The 18,785-nt window shown below is 51.6% G+C and overlaps 1 protein-coding gene across 6 annotated transcripts; it reads right to left on the bottom strand.

The window, feature by feature from the left end:
* Positions 1 to 822: 822 nt before the first annotated feature.
* Positions 823 to 17,286, bottom strand: Plxna3 (plexin A3). 6 transcript variants are annotated; one of them, XM_021659286.2, is made up of 34 exons: positions 16,946 to 17,280; positions 14,570 to 15,192; positions 13,645 to 14,184; positions 13,044 to 13,226; positions 12,517 to 12,645; positions 12,346 to 12,446; positions 11,841 to 11,964; positions 11,606 to 11,762; positions 11,423 to 11,522; positions 11,042 to 11,156; positions 10,692 to 10,892; positions 10,138 to 10,234; positions 9,813 to 10,003; positions 9,582 to 9,727; positions 9,392 to 9,512; positions 9,150 to 9,286; positions 8,861 to 9,031; positions 8,495 to 8,588; positions 8,173 to 8,412; positions 7,936 to 8,079; positions 7,623 to 7,857; positions 7,390 to 7,532; positions 7,051 to 7,307; positions 6,869 to 6,935; positions 6,617 to 6,763; positions 6,373 to 6,532; positions 6,120 to 6,223; positions 5,847 to 5,943; positions 5,401 to 5,591; positions 4,810 to 4,979; positions 4,170 to 4,382; positions 3,871 to 4,021; positions 1,747 to 1,853; positions 823 to 1,285 (listed from the first exon to the last, which is right to left on the bottom strand). In XM_021659286.2, exons 2-33 carry the CDS (start codon positions 15,164 to 15,166, stop codon positions 1,758 to 1,760), a joined length of 5,619 nt encoding a protein of 1,872 aa, XP_021514961.1. In that variant the 5' UTR covers positions 15,167 to 15,192; positions 16,946 to 17,280; the 3' UTR covers positions 823 to 1,285; positions 1,747 to 1,757. The 6 variants fall into 6 exon arrangements, with proteins under 6 accessions (XP_021514961.1, XP_021514959.1, XP_060230432.1 ...); XM_021659284.2 differs by having other exon boundaries at positions 823 to 1,853; XM_060374449.1 differs by lacking the exon at positions 14,570 to 15,192 and having other exon boundaries at positions 823 to 1,853; positions 16,946 to 17,277.
* Between the last annotated feature and the right edge of the window lie 1,499 nt (positions 17,287 to 18,785).

Genomic DNA, 18,785 nt, shown 5'->3' with positions numbered 1-18,785 from the left:
CTCACAACTAAATTTTAAAATATTTATAATTAAAAAGTAGTTTGAAGGGAAATAGATGCCTTGTGTGTCTCAAAAAAGCTACTCCCAAGAGCTGTGAATTCTTTAACAAAAACCCCAATCCTAGATATGGAATACATCCTCTTGAGATGTACAGAGAAGATCCAGAGATGCCCCCAACAAAAAGTGAACTTTCTTCTCCCTCTTATTCATTTTCTTAGATAGGGTTTCTATTGCTGTGAAGAGTCAGTATGACCACAACAACTCTTATAAAGGAAAACATTAACTCGGAGCTGGGTTACAGTTTAAAGGTTTAGTCCATTTATCCTAATGGCTGGAAGCATGGTGCTGGCAGACATGGTGCTGGAGAGGGGCTGAGAGAGAGAGTTCAACATCTGGATCCTTGAGTAGCAGGAAGAGTGATACTGGCTTGAGCTTCTGAAACCTCAAAGCCCACTCCCTGTGATATACTTCTTCCAAGGCCACACCTACTTCAACAAGACCACACCTCCAATAATGCCAATCCCTTTGAGTGTCTTATTTCTTAACAACATCTCTGTCTCCAACTAATAATGGGCTAAAGAGGGGCAGAAGCAGGAAGTTGAGCACATCTGAGTGGGTACAGTGGATGCACAAAGAAAGGAGCAGATTTATTCAATCTTGAAGCTAGAGCCACAAGGATTGCCTAATGGACTGTCTGTGGTCATGATCTTCCTCAAATCAGCAGAAATCCCATAGTTACATTTTCTCCCACAGTGGGAGTCCAGCTCATCCATAGCCCAACAGGTCTACCCACTTGCCCCAAAGACAAAGACATGCACTGTCCCCATTTCCCGACATTTAATTAGGAAAAAAAATTACAATGAAGAAAAACTCATGCAACAAAAGAAGAATGGACTGGGGGTCTGGGACCGTCAGACAGGGCCAGATTCCTCAGAGGAGGCAGGAGACACAAAACAGTAAGGCACTGCCACCTTGGCCTCTAGGGATGGGCATATGATGGGGTGGCTGAGGCTGAGGGAGTTCAGGGCAAATGCCTACAACACTGAGAAAGTTTGGCAGTAGGGACACAAGGAATGTCCTAAAGGCCCAGGCCCACATCAGGTCCAAGGACAGCCTAGTTATAGTTCTCTCAGAAACAACAGGCCCCATGAAAATGTGGTCTGACTCCTGAGATATCTGAAGAGGGACATTGGACTGGCCAGGCCACTCTGAGGGCAGCTTCAGATGCATCATCCAACCCCGAATGCTGCTGGTACTGAGGCTCTCTTCTTAGGACAAGTGGGGCCTGACACAGCAAAGGTGAGATGCCAGAGGCTAAGCCAAGGCTGGCAATATCACAAAGGAACCAGGATAGGAAGCAGAGCCCAGATCAACCAAGGAGGCAATTCTGTGAGGCTGGCAATATCCCATGGGTTATGTATATTTACATATGAAAATTAAGGTAAGATTATGTTAATAAATAGGAGCAAGGAGGGCAAGGGCTCTCCTGACATGGGAACACAAGGGCAAGAGGGGTGGGGGTATTGCTGCTGCTTGTTGGGGGAAGCTTGGTCCTGTCATCCCCTCCCCCTGCAGGGCCCAATTCAAGGCACCAATGAAGGGGGCCCAGGTGTGATGGGGCATTTTGGCCTGATAAAGCTTCCCAAACAACACCAGATTTGGGTCTCAGCCCTGGAGATCCAAGCCTAGAGCCAGCCACTCCCTTGGCTGGGAGAATGGCTTGGAAATGAGAAACCCCCTCCTCACCATCTTCCCACTCAGCTGCTGCTAGACACCAAGGTGATGATGTGCTCCAGCTTCTGTCGAAGTTTGTGCTTCCGACAAGAGGCATCTCGGTCCAGCGAGGTAAGGATCTAGGGAATGAGGATCCATTGGATCAGACTCCAAGGCAGGGCCCTGTTTCTGCATAAAGCCCTTGCTTCCCAAATGGGAGCTTCCCTCCCCAAGGCTTCATTCCCTGTGCCAAGCTCATACTCTAAACCTCTAACCTCTCAGCAAAACCACCCAATCCCACTTTACTCCCAATACCATCCCCAACTTTTCTACCTTGGCTCATGTGTGGCCTCTTTGAACAGTGTGACGTACTTGCTGTTATCAATCTCTGTTCTCTCCTAACCCAAACTCCAACATCTCCTTGGTAAATCTGGCATTCAATCCTCAATCCATTCAGAGGTCTGACTCAGCATATGGGACTGACTCTACCGGGTACTTCTGGGTTCCCTCCCTGCCCTCTGCCAGTTCCCTGTTTCCTCCTTGACCTGTAAGGAGCCCAAAACACTGTTTGGTCAGATCTCAATCCATAGCCCCTTGGTGAGGTTTGTTGTTGTTATTGTTGTTGTTTTTGAGATACTGTCTCACTGTGTATCTCTAACTGTTCTGGAACTTGCTTTGTAGACTGAGCTAACCTTGAATCAAAGATCTACCTGTTTCTGACTCCTGAGTGCTGTGACTAAAGGCATGGGACTACCATGCCTGGCCAGGGCTTTAGATTTAGTGTACTTATTCTCAAATGCACATCTGTGTTTGTCTGTGTACATGTGTGCATATGGACACACATGCATGTGTGTGGAGGCCAGAGGTCAATACCTGGTGTCTTTATCATTCTCCACCTTTTTTTAAATGTGTATGAGTGTTTTACCTGCATGTATGTATATCACATGTGTACCTGGTATCCCCAGCAGTCAGAGGAGGAGACCAGATTCCCTAGAACTGGAGCTAGAGGGCTGTGAGCTGCCATGTGAGTGCTAAGAATCAAACTCAGATCTCTAGAAGAATTCCAAGTGCTCCTAACTGCTGAACCATCTCTCCAGCGCCTCCACCTTAGTTTTTGATAAGATCTCTCACTGAACACAGAACTCCCTAATTGCCTAGACTGGCTGGCCAACAAGCTCTGGGGATCTGCCTATCTCCTCCATTTCCCAGCCACCATGCTGGGATTATAGACACATGACACCACACCTATTATTTTACATGAGTGCTTAGAATCCAAACGCAGGTCCTTATGCTTTCACAGCAGGTATTCAATCAATTGAGCTGTTTCCCCATCCACTGGCTCAGGGCTTTAAATTCAATATATGGGTTTCAAATGTGTACTTCCATACTAGACTTCCCCTGAATCTATACTCCTATACCTTGTATACTTGTTATTTTAAGTCTAGTTAGAAGGAGAATGGTAATTGGGCTCAGCCTCCCCAGTCTGAGCCAATCAACTTTGACACCATCCCTGCTGCTCATCCCAAGATGCTCTATGTTCCTTCAGGGCTTTAGCACTTTCTATGGATGGGCTGAGTGGTCCTTAAAATTCTTGGTCTTCATTCCCTGGGCCTCACAAATCTATTCCCCTGAAAGTCTTCCTGATCTGTGATTATAGCTGTGAATACCCCACCAGCTTCTTAGGCTGAAGAAGCCCTGCAGTCATCATCCTTGATTCCTGCTTGTGGCTGACATCCAGCTACTCAGAAGAGTATGAATCCAGACTTCCTTATGTGTTCCTCTGTCTGCTGTAACTCCAACCAACCACAAAAGCTACAGGCTCTGCTAATAGCTAGATGCACCCACCTCTAGCCCCATGCCATACTCCTTGGCCCATCCCTTCCGATTTTCCAGTCTTGTAACTTTTATCTAGTGGGAACTCTATACTCCAGCTAGTGTTTTCTCTCATGTATTCCTTAAATCCCAGCATTTAAGGAAATTGTTGCTCATGCTGGCCCTAGGCAAAGGACGGACTGTAGACAACATTATAATATAGGTTCTATGTCCCATCTTGCTCAAATGCTTGCGGCACTCCTGAACACATCAACCTCCCTTTGCCCCTCCCTTTGCATCATCAGAGCCATGCAACTGGGGGGTCTGTGGGGTGCATCAACATACCTCCTGACGGTACTTGGTGACATAGAAGTAGAGCTCGCTGAGTGCACTTAGAACATTGAAGTCATTGGCATGGAGGCGGGACTGCTCCACTAGGTAGGCATCCATGTCCTGGTCACTGATGGATGCCATCTTTGCGATATCTCGGTAGTACCTATAGAGACCCTGGGTGAGTGATTCATGCACATGTCATAAAAGTCAAAACTCATGTCATCTGTACTTGGCCAGCCTCTGGGGCTTTCTCTTGTATCTGGCCAGCCTCAGACAGCTGTTTAGGCAGGCAGCAGTCTCCCAGGGCCCACCTCTCCACCCAGCTCTTGTAATTAGGGATGTCCTTGGCATAGAGCAGCTTGTTGGAAGGTGAGTCCTTGCCCAGGCGATGCTCTGATGTGGAACAGGAGTCCATGAAGGTCTGGGCCACCACTGACAAACAGGCATCTGTGATGCTATTCTTGTGGATGTCAAACACAAATTGAGGATTCTTGATCACATTCACCCAAAAACGCAGAGGCAAGCTGAACAGAGGTAACAGGAGGGACACATTTAGGGCAAATGGCTTTTGCTTTAACTTTCTGCTGGACTTAGGCAATGAGAAAGAATAGGTAGTGTTTTTTTCCTCAACCTCCACTCCTGAAACAACCACTGTCTCTACCTGTGCCAAGCCATCAGTATTGCTACCCTATCCAGGGCCCTGGAGAAAAACGGCCAAGCTCAGTGCTAGACTAGCACTTCCCATCTGCACAACCCAACAGGAACCACCTTCTATATACTCATATTCATATTCAGTTCCAGGCCAAGCCACTGTCCCAACCCTTCTGCATGGAGGGCTATTCAGCTGCAAGTCAACCTGCCTCCATGGGCCTTGGGGTTTTGCTAAGTCACTAGCCTCTTCCTCCCACCCATTCTTAGAAGAGCCAGCAGCAACCAGGAACCAATAAGTACCAGTTGCTTTTCCAGGTGTGGCGCACATCAGGGTCACTGATCTGACGCTGGTCAGCCTGTTCATCCAGGAAGTCAAACATGTACTTGATGGCCAAGGGTAAGGCTGAGCCCCGGTGGGCTGTACTGAACACTGTTTCAAACAGGTCATCCACAAACTTCTGCAATGTGCCCTATGAGTGACAGTAAGAGAACTATGTCAGGAACTACCCCAAATCAAACAGACAGGGATAGAATAGCTCAGTAAAGAACTCCCCTGGCTAGGCATAGTGGTGCACACCTTTAATCCCAGCACAGGGAGGCAGAGGCAGCCAGCCTGATCTACAAAGCAAGTCTAGGACAGCCAAGGCTATACAGAGAAACTCTGCCTCAGAAAAATAAAAATAAAAATAAAAATAAAAATAAAAATAAAAATAACTCCTTGAAGAGCTAGCATGACTAAAATGGACCTTCCCTTGACCTCAGTCCTAGAGATCCTACTGCAAAGGCCCTGAGAAAGCAGCCCCTGCCTGGTAATACCATTTCATCTTATGGCTAAGACTGGGCTAGAAGATGTCAATGCAGATACCAAGAGAGCCTGGAACAGGCCCACACCTTGGTGGCCAGCAGCCTTGTCAGATATATTTCTGAAACCATCTTGCTGCCACGGTCTCCTTCTCGGTGATCAGCATGGTCGTGGTTCTTCACCAGATGCCACAGCTTGGTGCCCGCCTCTTGGTCAGGTGTGAGCATAGGTGCTCGGGAACGAAGGCTATCCGGGCTGCTGGCAGCACGGAGCAAGCTCTCTAGGGCAGAGGACAGATGTGACCCTTAGGGTTCTACAGGCCCTGACCATTACCCACCCTCTTGCTCCATTCTCTTTCAGGAGCCCAGAAGCCTTTGTATCCTTGCCACCCCTTCCCTACTAGGCTCTATAGAACTGGAGACTACCCAGGGGCCCAAAATAATAAAGGTCTTTTCAGATGGGTCAAGACAGCTACTTGGGGCCTCGTAAGATGGTTTATATGGCCAGAAAAGGCCATCATGATGAGGAAACCTACCATAGCGGCTGAGTGAACGGGTGAAGGTGAAGGAGTTGGCCATGTTATAGGCAGACACTTGTTTGGGCACCAGTGCTACTAAGGAACCATCTGTCACCTGGAGGTCCAAAGATAAAGAAGGAAGCCAAAGGGCCTCACTCATTCAGACTCTTCAGTATACACATGTATAGTGGCAACCAGGCCTGATCAGAAGGGCTCATAAGTATAGGGATCAGGGCTGAGAAGAGACCTAGCCACTGGGCCCTGAAGGTGAATAGGCTCCAAGTTCCTCACCTGGTAGTGGGCCAGTGAGTTGACCCTCTTCCAGTCACACTCAATCTTTGTAGTGACGTCCTCATCTTGGAGGATAATTCGGGCCATGCGGCCCTGGCGCCATTCTGCAGACCACAGTCAGCTCTTAGGGACATTCACCCCCACAAAGTCTTAGGCTCACTCCTCTTAAAGAACAGAACTCAGGTACAAAGTATAAGAGATCCCTGGAAGGAGTTGGATAGGTAGGGGCTAGGAGAAAAGAGAGGGACCTTACCCAGGTCCATGTCCTCAGCTTTGGGACGCTGAGAGTATGGAATGCCCTTGTACACAGTATCCAACAGCTTGTCTTTGGCCTGGGTGATGCTATCACAGTTGAGAACCTTCACAGGAACCTGAGCACTGCCCTCACTCTCCGGGCACACACAATGCAGAGTCTAAGAGTGAAGGAACCCCAGCATGATTTCTGAGCAAGGAAGGCTCCTCCCCCTCAGTTCCTGCTCACATAGCCCCATCCTCACCAGAGTCTTATAATCGATCTGCTGCCGGATGAGCTTGTCCTCACTTAAGGAGTAGCGAGCCTCGCCTGTTATGGCATCGATGGGACCTTTCTCCATCTGCTGCTTGATGGCGCAGTACAGCAAGAAGAGTGGCTCCCCGGCGCACTCCTATACCCAGGGTCAGGGGCATAGCTGGCTGCCTGTCTGGCCTACCAACCAATGGCACCCACCCCTGGATACTCCTCCCCTGCAGCCCAGCCCACTCAACCACACCTTCAGGAACTTATGCAGCAGGAATGTGAACCAGTTGGTGAGCATCTTCTCAGCTACTGACTCTGTTCTGTGGTAAGAGATAGGTCCTAAGGCCTTGGCCTGGCAAGGGAACAGAGGGAAGGGCCAGAAACAGGAAACAGAAGAGTGGGCTGGGGGAGAGGCCAGGCAAGGCAGTTACATACCTGCGCAATAGCAGCTTTGGGTGGTTCTTGCTCTCAAGGTTTTTCTCTATGAGGTCAGCCAGCAGTTGCTTGAGCAGCCCAGTGGCATAATCAAGCCGGCTCTGCAGGGCCACCATGGTGAGTGAGGCCACGGTGCCTCGGTCACGCATGGAGAAGCTGCTCTGGGCCTCCAAAGTGTGGATGAAGGTGAGCAGGAAGGCACGGCTGTGCAGCAGCTGCCCAAAAAGGCGTAGGGCCTTCTCCACATTGGGGGGAGTCTGTGGGGACCAAGGAGTCTCAGAGGGTAGGTAGTGGTGGCTCTAGGGGAAACAGAACATGGACAGGCTGCAGGGGGCTCACATCCAGCTCCTTGAGCACTGGGTGGGCCTCAATGCCAGGGAAAAGCACTCGCACAGCATAGGTCCGGTAGTCCAAGAAGGGGATCTGCACACCATCCATGTGGTTTGTCAGTTCATTAATATCTGTCTGCAGCTCAGCAAAAGCTGTGGGGAAGTAGGGTAGAATGAGTTGAGCAAGAGACAAGGAAGTCCCTCAGCTCTCCCACACTGTGGTAAACCCCCTGCTTTTAGCACCTTCCTTGCATTCCAAGGCCACACGAGACTCCAGGTTGTCCATCTGTAGCTGGAGCCGCTTAAGTGTGCGGTCTGCATCCTGAGTCTTTCGCTTGTAGGCGACCAGCACAGCAGTGATGGCCAGCAGCAAGAGCCCTCCCCCTGCTGCCAGCCCCATCATAGCCGGTAAGGTTAGTGCCCGGTCAGCAGTGATGTGCAGGGTGCCCAACCAGAATTCAAGGCCACCCACCAGCACCTGTAAAAGCAAGCTTGAGGTGAACCAACTCCCATGCATACCCAAGGCTGACCGGTGGCCTCCTGAGCCCATACCCACCATGACAGGCTGCCGGCCTGTCTGGCTGGGGGAATCACACAGAAGCTGAGTATCTGAGACAGTTAGTGTACATGGCTGTCCTCCAATCAATACTGTGTAGTTGAGGCGGGAGCTGCCAGCTGCAGCAGGGATCAGGTTCTTGCCCTAACAATAGATAATCCACACATAAACAGTCAAGCCATCCAGCTCTCTGCTTCTTCCCACCTCTGCTCCCTACCATCTTCTACTCCCCAGCACCTTCAGTACAACATGTGAACCAGGTTTGACATCAAGCACACCAGAGGGCCCAAGTGGTTCAAAGCTGGGATCAGGGTAGTAGGTGAAGGAAGAACGGTTGAGGGAACGGGCTGTCTGCACATGGTCCAGCAAGAAGCCAAACTCATCAGGGTGCTCGCCTTGGGCCCGAGGCTGAGGACGCCCAAGGAAGATGCCAGGGGCCTTACAGAGCATTGCAGTGTCATTGATCACCTGGCACGTCTGTAGAGAAAACAGCAATCACCTCAGTGAATGAAGCCTTGAGTAGCAAGGGGTGAGACAGGGGTGAAAACCCACTACTCACATTAGTGGTCTCAATACCCCGGTATTTGGCCCGTACACGAGGTTCTTGCACTGTCAGCAGATGGGTTCCACTCACAGTGATGGCAGTACTTCCACTGCAGAGATAAATAAAGGTCTCAGGCTCCCTCCCCCACCCACCCTTCCCTGAAGTCACCAAGGTTTTTCTAAGAGCTCAGAGCCTCTGACCTTGGATCATTCAGCAGGTGCCTGGCTCTATAAGAGCAGGACAACTTTGTGCCCCTACTGATGAGGGTTCAGGAAGAAGGAATCACTTGATGACCCAGGGCCCCAGTAAACAGCTAAGACTCCAAGAGAGACACTCAAGGTCCCAACTCAGCCCTGAAGCCAATTCTCCTCAGGGTCTTACTTGATGATGCTCCAGGTGGGCTCAAGGTGCGTGACAGTGGGGTCCTGTGTGTAGGTATAGATGACTCCAGAGCTGGAGATGTTGGCATGGTCAATGGCAAGGGTGATAGGGGCTTGGCTGGGGCCCAGGGTGGAGACAGGTGATATACACACGATTGCCTTGGCATCTCTCCTACATAGGGAAGCAGGGAGGCTTGAAGCAGATAACCTGGCACTTTCAGCAACAGCTACCCTGCCCCCATAGCCCTCCACACAATGCTCAACTCCAGACTGCTTGTGCTCAGGCCCACCTCACAAACTGGCACTCGCCATCTCTTATAATCACGGTGACCCTGCTGCCAGCATCCAGAGAAGTTCCAGAGATGGTGAGCCGAGTGCCCCCAGAAGCTGGGCCCCGAGTAGGACTCACACGGTTAAATGTTGGGGTCTAGAGAAGAAGCAACTCTTGAGAGGAGGTAGGAGCCAGCCTCACCCAAGGGCTACTCCAAATTCCCCCAGATAGGGAAGGGAAAGGGGTTAGTAGACCACGTACCACAAAGCTGTAGAACTGCTGGGACTGTGTGCGGAAGTCAGCAGAACAGTCACCTACACAGAGCTCAGCAGGCCCAGGCGGTGGGCTGGGCACCAGCGATTCTTCCATCTCACATACAATCCTAAGAGTCACAGAAGGTCAGGACCAGCTGTGGTAAACAAGTACAAGGTGCTTACATGGCCACACTCACCTTTCAGCACTGACATATTGGGTGGCAATGGAGTTGCAACGTACACCAGCTACTCGAAGGCCAACCTCACGGGAAGTGAGGCCCAGGTTCTCACCCACAATGGTGACCCATGTGCCACCCTCCTTGGGTCCTGTGAGTGGGTGAATCTGCAGAGCAAGATAAGGATCAAGAAGATCAGGCCAGACTCATACATGCTCAGCAGGCAAAGCAAGATTGGTAGGTGAAGCTAACCTGAGTAATTCGGGGATGGCTGCATCGGGCACCCTTCTGGCTTGGGTGCATCCAATTACTTTTGGGAGCCGGGCAGTGAGCCCGCAGCTGGCACCTGTGCTCCGAGATGCACCAACCACAGTTGAATCGGGGATCAGCTTTGAGGCACAGACCACAGCTGGGCCGCTGAGCCCAGCACTTGTAAAGAAGGGCTGCAGGCACAGGGAACTACTGATGGAGCAAGCAATGGCAGAGAAGCAAGGGGCTCTAGGGCCTCCAGATTTGCCCCCAGCAGTGCCAGTGCTACCCCAGGAGTCATGCTCCTTGGTCATACGTCACCCCTTACCTCGGAAGCTGGGAGGCTTATCAATGGGAAAATCTCCATCCCAGACCACAGAGAAGTCCAATTCAGTGTCACCAAATTCATCACCTTCATAGAAGTACTAAGAAAAATGGAACCACATAAACACAAGTAAGATGATCAAAATCCTTGCCCAACTTAGGAATACCTAAACACTAAGAATGAGCCTGGCATGGTGGCGCATGCCTGTAATCTCAACACTCAGGGAGGCAGAGGCAGGTGATCTCTGTGAGTTTGAGGCCAGCCTGGTCCACAAAGTGAGTCTAGGATGGCCAAGGCTACACAGAGAAACCCGTCTCAAAAAACAAAACAAAACAAAACAAAACAAAACAACAACAACAAAAAAACTAAACTAAACTAAGGACAGCCTGCCAGGGCCTACTTGAGGCTGCCAGGTAAGTAACCTGGATATAGAGTAAAAACAAAACAAAACAAAAATTAAAAATGGACACACATATATAATATATAATATTATATACAAGAAAACAAACAAAAAACTACAACCAGCTCTCCCCTGGCTGGCCCACCCTGGGCCTCACCGAGGCATTCTGGCATTGCACACTGCTGCTGTTAAAGCGCACTGCAGGTACTCGATGCTGCCGCCCCTGTACACGAACCACACACTCGTAATTCTTCTGTCCTGACTGAGGCTGGGGCAGGTTCTTAGCCCGCAAGGTTAGAGGCTGCATGACACCCACAGGGATCAAGAGGTCTCCTCGAGGCAAGATCTCTGGGCAGCCCTGGGAAGAGAACACCTGTCAGGCATACTGGTATACCCACCTTTTCTCCAGGTACAAGGAAATGGAAGAGCAAACAAAAAAAAAAAGTGAGAGACCAGCCCCCAAGGAGCCCAAGCTTCCCTCCTGCACAGTGCACTGCACCACCTCACCTCTGGGCTGTGGACCCTGCCCTCCTGAAAGGAGCACTCGTGTGGGTGGCTGGTACACACGTGACGGTACTTACACCAGTGGCAGGGGTAAGGGCTGCCGACACAGGACATACACCTGGAGGGGGAAGTGGCTTCAGAAATAACAGAGAAGATCTCACTGTCCTGTATTCCCCTCCCACAAGACATGCTGGGGAACGAACAAAGAGGGCAGGCAGCAAGCCACGTAGTGAACATCAGGACTGGACAGATGTGAGGACAGAAAGTAGGAAGACCCAACAGCTCATCCTAAAGCTCTAGAGAAAGTTACACTGCAAGTTTTATATATTCCAGAGCACCTATCTATCCACAGGCCTACGGACAGATTCTGGACCAAGTACTCACGACTGGAGGGCACTGCAGTTGTAAAAGACAAAGTCAACCCCAGCAAACCTCACGCCAGTCTCCATGGAGAGCAGCTGCAACCGCACAGTATGAGTGGCTCCTGCAGCAAGCCAGATGGCAATCACCAACTACCCTGGGATCCTGCCTGCCCAAAAATACCCCAGATAGCCCCAGCCCACTGACCATGCCCTCTGGTAAGTATCTGGAGCTCCTGAAGGGATGGTGAAGGGCAGCGGAGTTCTCCAGATGGCAGCAGAACAGCCTCACTTTCAGTCACCTCCTCAAAGGAACAGCTCACACCCACACTGAGGTCTGGCACGTTGCGCATGGCTATGGTCAGCTGGGGGAGGCAGAGGACTCAGAGTGAGGTGCACCTTCCCTCATGAAGCATATATATGGCCGAGTATACATCACTTACCTGCACCCCAGAGGATGTCACGGACACATTATTGGGCCGGACCCGCACCTGTACACATTTGTTCAGCTCTTCTGCAAAGCCATGTGGGGCAGAAGCACCTGGACAGGCCCCTTCATGGCAGCACCTGCATGGGGACAGGCCAGAGCAGTCGGAGAACTGTCCCAGGAGGACCCCGATTGGGGTGCAGTGAGAGGCTGAGGGGGGACAGAGGACAGCATACCCAGCTCATACTGCCAGGCAACAGCGTGCCTTGGCCTCATCCCCTGAGATCCAAGGGACGTCACTCAGGGTAGAAGTTCCGCTCATTAGCTGGAGAAAGTGGAGAAGGGAGGGAGGGAGGGAAGCTCAGGGCTGGGGAAAAACTGGGCAGGTGGATGAAGGAAAGTATAGCAAGTGTGGCTGGCTCCTGTCCGGCTGACAAGGCCCTCCTAAGTCCTTCTGTCTCCCAAGATAATGGCCCCGGGGAGCCCATTGCTGCCCCACATCCCATACCCTCTGCCCTCACCTGTGCTGTAGCACACACCAACCACAGTGTGGGTCCCCTGAGCCCAGGCATGCAGCACAGCTCAGATACTGCTCACAGGTCTCCACCGGGAGTTGGCTCACCTGAGGACAGCCACATCAGCACACAGCCCACCCCTGCCCCACCACCCACCACCACCCACCACGGGCCCACCTGCTTCTCACTCAGGAGGTAGATGTGACGATGGTCAGGGCTCAAGAGCAGGTCTCGGAGTATGGGGCTTCCCTCTACCACAGAGACCGTCTCATACAGTTGAGCATCCTGAGAGCCATCAACCCGCACCTGAGCAATAAGATCAAGACAGAGAAAATGACAAGACAGCTATGCTACCATAGCTCCCAGCACCTAGAGCATTCCTCTTCAGCCAGAAACTTTCTAGATTGCAACTGAGCTCAAGTAAGGCAGGGCCTCCTTGAGCCTGGACTCATTTTGTAGGCCTATAGTTTTAACAGTCATAGCCTTAGGCTACCTTGGGTTCAGCCAAAACAAAAACGCCAATGAAGGTAGATGGCAAAGGAGCCATGCAAGTAACAGGACTCAGTTCTTGGGGCCTAACCTGGGAAGTCATTATACCCTATTTAGAGTTATCCAGGCTCATGTGCATGTTCTGTACCCCAGGCTTTCTCTGCATAGTGTGAAAAACATTCCCAATCCCATAAGACAAGGGTTCTAGGACCAACCTTCTTCAAATTACCACTGCGTGTACCGATGAAAACCACAGAGTGCTGGTGGTAGGTATAGGCAGCCACACTAGCCATGCCATCCGTGCTGTCAGCCAGCAGAGGTAGCCCCTCAATCACATGTAGGCCACCCAATGGTTGATTCAACACTAAGCCACAGAAGTTTCCATTGATCTGCATGGGCTGGTGACACAGGAGGGGTGAGTGAGAGTTCAAGCTAAACAGATGTTATCAGATTCCATGTTCTGTAAAGGAGCAGAACCTGGAAGAAACTGCCCTCCAGACACGCCTGACAGTTTGCCCCAGAACCCCATGGGGAAATGGGACTGGGGATGGAAAGCAAGGAGAGGGAAGAGAAACCTGAGCCTGCAAGACTTGAGACAGAGCAAAGAGAAAGCTGGGAGTTAATACAGAGGCAGGAAAAGGAAGGTGTCAGTATGCAAACAGGACACTGACCATGATATAAGAAGAGAAAAGAGAGTAAGGCTCTCAAGAAAGGTAGAATGAGTATCAACTAAGGTGTCACTCCCAGGGAAGAGGGGGAGAAAGCCAGAGAGCTGTCATATGCAGCAAGGGACAGCAGGGCAAGCAAAGGGCTCACAGTGTTGATGCACGGCAGCTCCTTATTCAGCAGCCAAGGCAGGGCCAGTGTGCCCTCCCCACGGTAGCATGACTGGATTCGGCGCCGGATGTGTGCATTGATATTGCTGAGGGTGAAAAGGCAAAGGATGGTCTGCCGAGGTGGGCTGGCTCGATTCTTCTGACCCTGAGAGAAGATGGTGAAGAGGACATCCTCGTCGGCTGGCACACCCAGAGCCTGGGCCAGCAGCAGGCCAGGCTTGGCCAGGTGGGCACTCTGCACCAGACGGTATTCCACGCCACGCCAGGAGCAGCCAATGGGGAACTCAACATAAGAGTAAAACTCTGAGTCCCCTGTACACATGCGCACGATCTTGGAGGTAAAGAATTTCTCGCCTGCTGTATCCAGCAGCGTTTGCTGGGTATCCAGCTGCAGTGTTAAGAAGTATACGAAGGAGGCACTGACAAAGCCGTATATGTAGTAGATGTCAAAGGCGGGGTACAAAGACAATGTGTCTGAAGGGATCTTGATCTGAGACGAGACAAACTCATCCTGGTACACCTAGAGATGAGAGCAAAGATGAGTGTGGGATGGAGGCCTGATCCCCACCCCACCTTGACTTCCCAACCCTGTTCCAACAATGTGGTCTTCTAATGGCTTCCCCTGTGATCTCCCATTTAACCCCATCTGGACAATTACTGGAATCTATGTCACAGAATGCAAGGTGACCTCAGTCTCTCTACAGGCACGCTTTCTACAGGGGAACTCTGTTCCTGTCCTCAGCAACTGGTCTACATCTATGCGACAGTGAACGATCACAAATTCCCCTTTCAAACCAAACCTTTCCAAAGAAGCGGGGCCAGGACTGAGAGAAAGGAGTGAATAAGACCTGGGCTCATAAGAAGCAGGAGAAAGAGGACAAAACAAACAAGCATGGCTCACCCACCAGACTGAACATATCTGCACTGTCCTCATCGTTGATGAGCTTACGGGAACTCAAGGTGGGAAAGTATTCAGACTTGCCATCAACAGCAGTGCCCACAAACAGCTTGCTAGGCCCCTGGCCCTGTTCAACAATGACGCCAGCCATGGAGTCAGCCTCCTGGGCTCCTGACAGGTAGTGTTCCTTGCGATGGTGGGGCTCACCCAACTTGAAGAGGTCATCCAGACGCAGGAACTGGCAGATGCCCTGCCAGATGCTGCCACAAGCTACCAAGCGACGGGCTGCATAGTCTATGAGGAGCAGCTTATTCACATTATCCACAGGTACCAGACGGTGGGAGCACACACGCATGCTAGGGGGTGGGTAGCAGCGAGCATTGTCCTCAACGGGCCCTGTGACATGGGCCCGTAGCTCAGTTAGGTTTGGAGCCAGCTTGAAAACTCGGTTCACTGCACCCACAAACACCTCCCCAGTCACACGGTGCACAGCCAGGTGGGTCAATGTTGTATCTGTCACCACAAAGGTACGAAAAGGCCTGCTGCTACCCAGGCACCCTCCTATGGTGAAGAATAGCAATAGAAGAAGGCAGGCAGTGGGCATGACCGGCAGCTGTACCAGGGACAGGCCTGAGGAGAAACAGCAAGTAGTAGTCAGAGGCCCCTAGGCCCATGCTACTCTCCCTCCTCCTGCCCTATCTGTCCCAGGGACCCTGGCAAGCCAGGCTCAGCTCCACAGAGGGGAATGGCAACTCATCCAACATGACAGAGCCCCATATGGTGACCGAGGCTGGGAGAGGGGAGGGGCCTCTAATAGGGCAAATGAATGAGTGACAAGCACAGGCAAGCTTGGAGGCCATCAATCACCCCCCACCCCTGTACTGGAAAAAAGCCAATAGGCCTTGCCTCATCTGGGCCACACCCAAAGGGACATCCAAGCAAGATGCTTGAAAAGATGCGGTGGGAAGCCCTCCCAGACTGGAACCCTAACATTATATTCTAGGAAAGGCAGGGAAAGAATAATCACAATTTGGGGGTGTGTGGGGGGTGCTTCTCTGTGAGTGGCACTGCTAACAGGAGTCTTAGAGCAACGCTCTAGAGAATTAAGGCCTGAGGCTGGTTTCAGTGCCACCACATCACCAACTCATGTCCTCAGGTGCTTTCCACCCTGAGGGCCTTGGCTGCCTATCAGGAGTCTGCTATCTGGCCTCTCCGCTGCAACACAAAGCCAAGACTCTCACCGAGACAGACATAAGTCAAGCTTTGCTCAGACACAGGCAGACAGATGTTCTGCCAGGCCTGTGTGGCTCTCCCTGAAGACCCAAAGGCTAGTCACGGAGGGATAGGGGCAGAGGTATCTAACCCAGTTTTGAGACTCCCAGAAGTCTTATATATAGGAGCCAGCATACCCAAATACAGTTGAAGCCTTAGGGATATGAAGCACCACCACCACCTCCCATATGAATAGGGCTAGTGCTGGCACTTCACCCCCAGACCACACCCAGCCAGCCCCAGGCTGCAACAACAGCAGAGCAGTGTCCCTGCAACCAACGGGGGCAGAGCTCAGTGCTACCCTCTCAGTGCCCAGTTCCCAAGGGAACACAGGGTGGGGGGTGGACGACTCAGCATGGGGGGGGTGGAAAACGAAGGGGGCACAGCAAAAAGAAAGGAAAACCAGCATTTGTTAGAACAGGGAGCAATTCCAGCTTGAAACTGCCAAGTTTCAGCTCACATTGATCAGCTCTCAGGGGCTCTTTTGTCAGGTCTGCATCCTGAACCCTTCAAGCAACAACCGGAGAAGAAAGGAAGGCAGAAGAGAAAAGCGGCTGCATCCTGCCATCACCTCTTCTACACTCTGCAGAAAGCCAATTTAGGAATTGGCCAGGACAGGTTGAGGATTTACAGCCCAAGACCCCACCCCAGGCCCCACCTCTAGGTGATAACCATAAGCATCATAGATGCACACAGCCCCTCTGCTACTGCCCTGCCAGCAAAGAGCACGATGATGAGGAAAGCTCCATATAGATATGCAGGTCCACAGCCCACTCTTCCACAATACTCCCCTCTGTGCTACCAACCCAGCCAACCCTGCCCCCATCGGGGGCACCCCTGGGCAGACCCGCGGAGACCTTAGTCAATGAAGAGACCACAGCAATGCTCAGAGATGCTGCTCCTCCTCTACAAAAGGGTCCTATCAAGCAGTGGGGCTACGATCGAGTTGGCTGTCTCTTCCCGCTCAGGGCAGGGAGTGTCTGGCGAGCCTGGTCTCGAGAGGCAGGGACAAGGGCCTGACCCCTCAAACCATCTGGACCCCAAGGTTTTCTGAATCCCGGCCATCCAGCAAACTATTGGAGCACGGGCTGCAAGCATGGCGGCCACCTACCTGTCCCTCCTCCGCGGCTGACTCGGGGTGGCCACCCCTGGCCACGTGGACGTACCCCAGTGCCCTACAGCCACCCCACACCCCCCACTCCCGTGGCCCCACAGCCTTGCCCCTCGAGCCACAAAACTGCAACCTCCGCCGCCCACACACTGGGCTGGCCCGAGGCTGCCTAGGCCTTTTAAACTCGGACCGTACCACCGCACGGGGAGGGGGCTCCCAGAGAGGGCGGGGCCAGGGCCTGAGAGACAGAGCGTGAAGAAGGAAGGCTGCTGGTCCCTGGCGCCCAGGACTGTAGCGCGCACAGCGCTAGCCGCCCGTGAGTCTCTGGGGATCCCTTCCTGAGAAACAACCCCCTTCGCTCAATGGCTGAGTCCTAGGCACGCGCCTCTCTACACCCCCAGCTCCGCCCCGGCTGCCTCCAGCAACCCTGGAATCTGTGAGCGGCGGCGTCACACCCCCTTGGGCCTGAAGCGGTCCCCCCCCCCCAGCCCCACCCCGCTCCTCATGAAGCCAAGGGCCACCTGCTGCGGTTGCAAGATTTTGCTTTGGCCAGCCTATCAAAAGCACACTAGCAAAGATTGCGCCGAAACTTGGGCCTCTTCCCCAATGGTCCATATACCCAACTCGAAGCTCGAAGCTCGGAGCACTGCAGTTTATAGCCATTTCACCCAATTCCTTCCTCAGCAAGCCACCATGACTCTGAATCCACTGAATCTGGGATTCTAATTCCATTGCTTTCTTCTCTTTCTCACAGTATTGTGAGCTGTCATATGGGTGCTAGGGGTTGAACCCTGGGTCCTCTGTAAGGCCAACAAGTACTCTTAACTGATGAAACAACTCTCCAGCTTTGGTCTCAAACTGTTGATCCCTCTGTATTAGCATTCTAACTGATGTAATCTCAGGCATGCTTACCACCCAGAAAGAATGACTTTTATTTTTTAACTTTAAAAAATGATTTTATATGTATGGATACTGTGCCTGCATGTGTATCTATGCACTGTGAGCATGCAGTACCCTGAGGGTAGAGGAAGGCACCAGATCACCTGGAACTGGAATTATAGACAGTAATTAGCTACTATGTGGGTGCTCAGAATCAAACCCAGGTCCTCTAGATGAGTGCCAGTGCTGTTAATCACTGAGCCATCTCTCCGACCCTAAGAATGAATTTTTACCGGGTGTTAAAAAGATGGTTGCACAGTTAATAAAGCATACTGTTCTTGCAGAGGACCCAACTCCCAGCACCCAACTCTGATGGCTCACAAATGCATGTAACTCCAGCTCCAGGACATGTGACACCTCTAACTTCAATGGGCACCTGCATTCACATGTACATATCCAAATGCAGGCATGAACATATGTAATTTTTTTTTAACAACAACAACAAAAATTGAGACAGGGTCTCAGCATGTAGCTCTGGCTGTCTTAGAATTCACTTTGTAGACTATGCTGGACTCAAACCCACAGAGATCCACCTGCCTCTGCCTCCTGAGTGCTGGGATTAAAACTGCACCTAGCTCCTAAAATATATTTTTAAAAGAATGATTTTGTTTGTTTGTTTGTTTGTTTGTTTTTCAAGACAGGGTTTCTCTGTGTAGCCTTGGCTGTCCTGGACTCACTTTGTAGACCAGGCTGGCCTCAAACTCACAGTGATCCATCTGCCTCTGCCTCCCTGAGTGCTGGGATTACAGGTATGTGCCGCTGTGCCCAGTTTAAAAGAGAATAGCTTAGAGGATAAGAGCACTGGCTGCTTTCCAAGAGGTCCTGAGTTCAATTCCCAGCAACCACATGGTGGCTCACAGCCATCTATAATGAGGTCTGGTGCCCTCTTCTTGCTTGCAAG

Source organism: Meriones unguiculatus, chromosome X (assembly GCF_030254825.1).
Source record: "Meriones unguiculatus strain TT.TT164.6M chromosome X, Bangor_MerUng_6.1, whole genome shotgun sequence".
NCBI classification, from domain to species: Eukaryota; Metazoa; Chordata; class Mammalia; order Rodentia; family Muridae; genus Meriones; species Meriones unguiculatus.
This window is presented reverse-complemented; position numbering and strand designations above follow the sequence as displayed.

What these genes read in the sequence shown, in the direction of transcription:
- Plxna3 (XM_021659284.2), bottom strand. Translation starts at nt 15,166, where the DNA reads ATGCCCACTGCCTGCCTTCTTCTATTGCTATTCTTCACCATAGGAGGG. An exon ending in GCAGGGTCCACAGCCCAGAG is followed by an intron (nt 10,893 to 11,041) that starts GTGAGGTGGTGC and finishes TTCTCTTCCCAG; the next exon opens with GGCTGCCCAGAGATCTTGCC. An exon ending in TAAGCCTCCCAGCTTCCGAG is followed by an intron (nt 10,004 to 10,137) that starts GTAAGGGGTGAC and finishes CTGTGCCTGCAG; the next exon opens with CCCTTCTTTACAAGTGCTGG.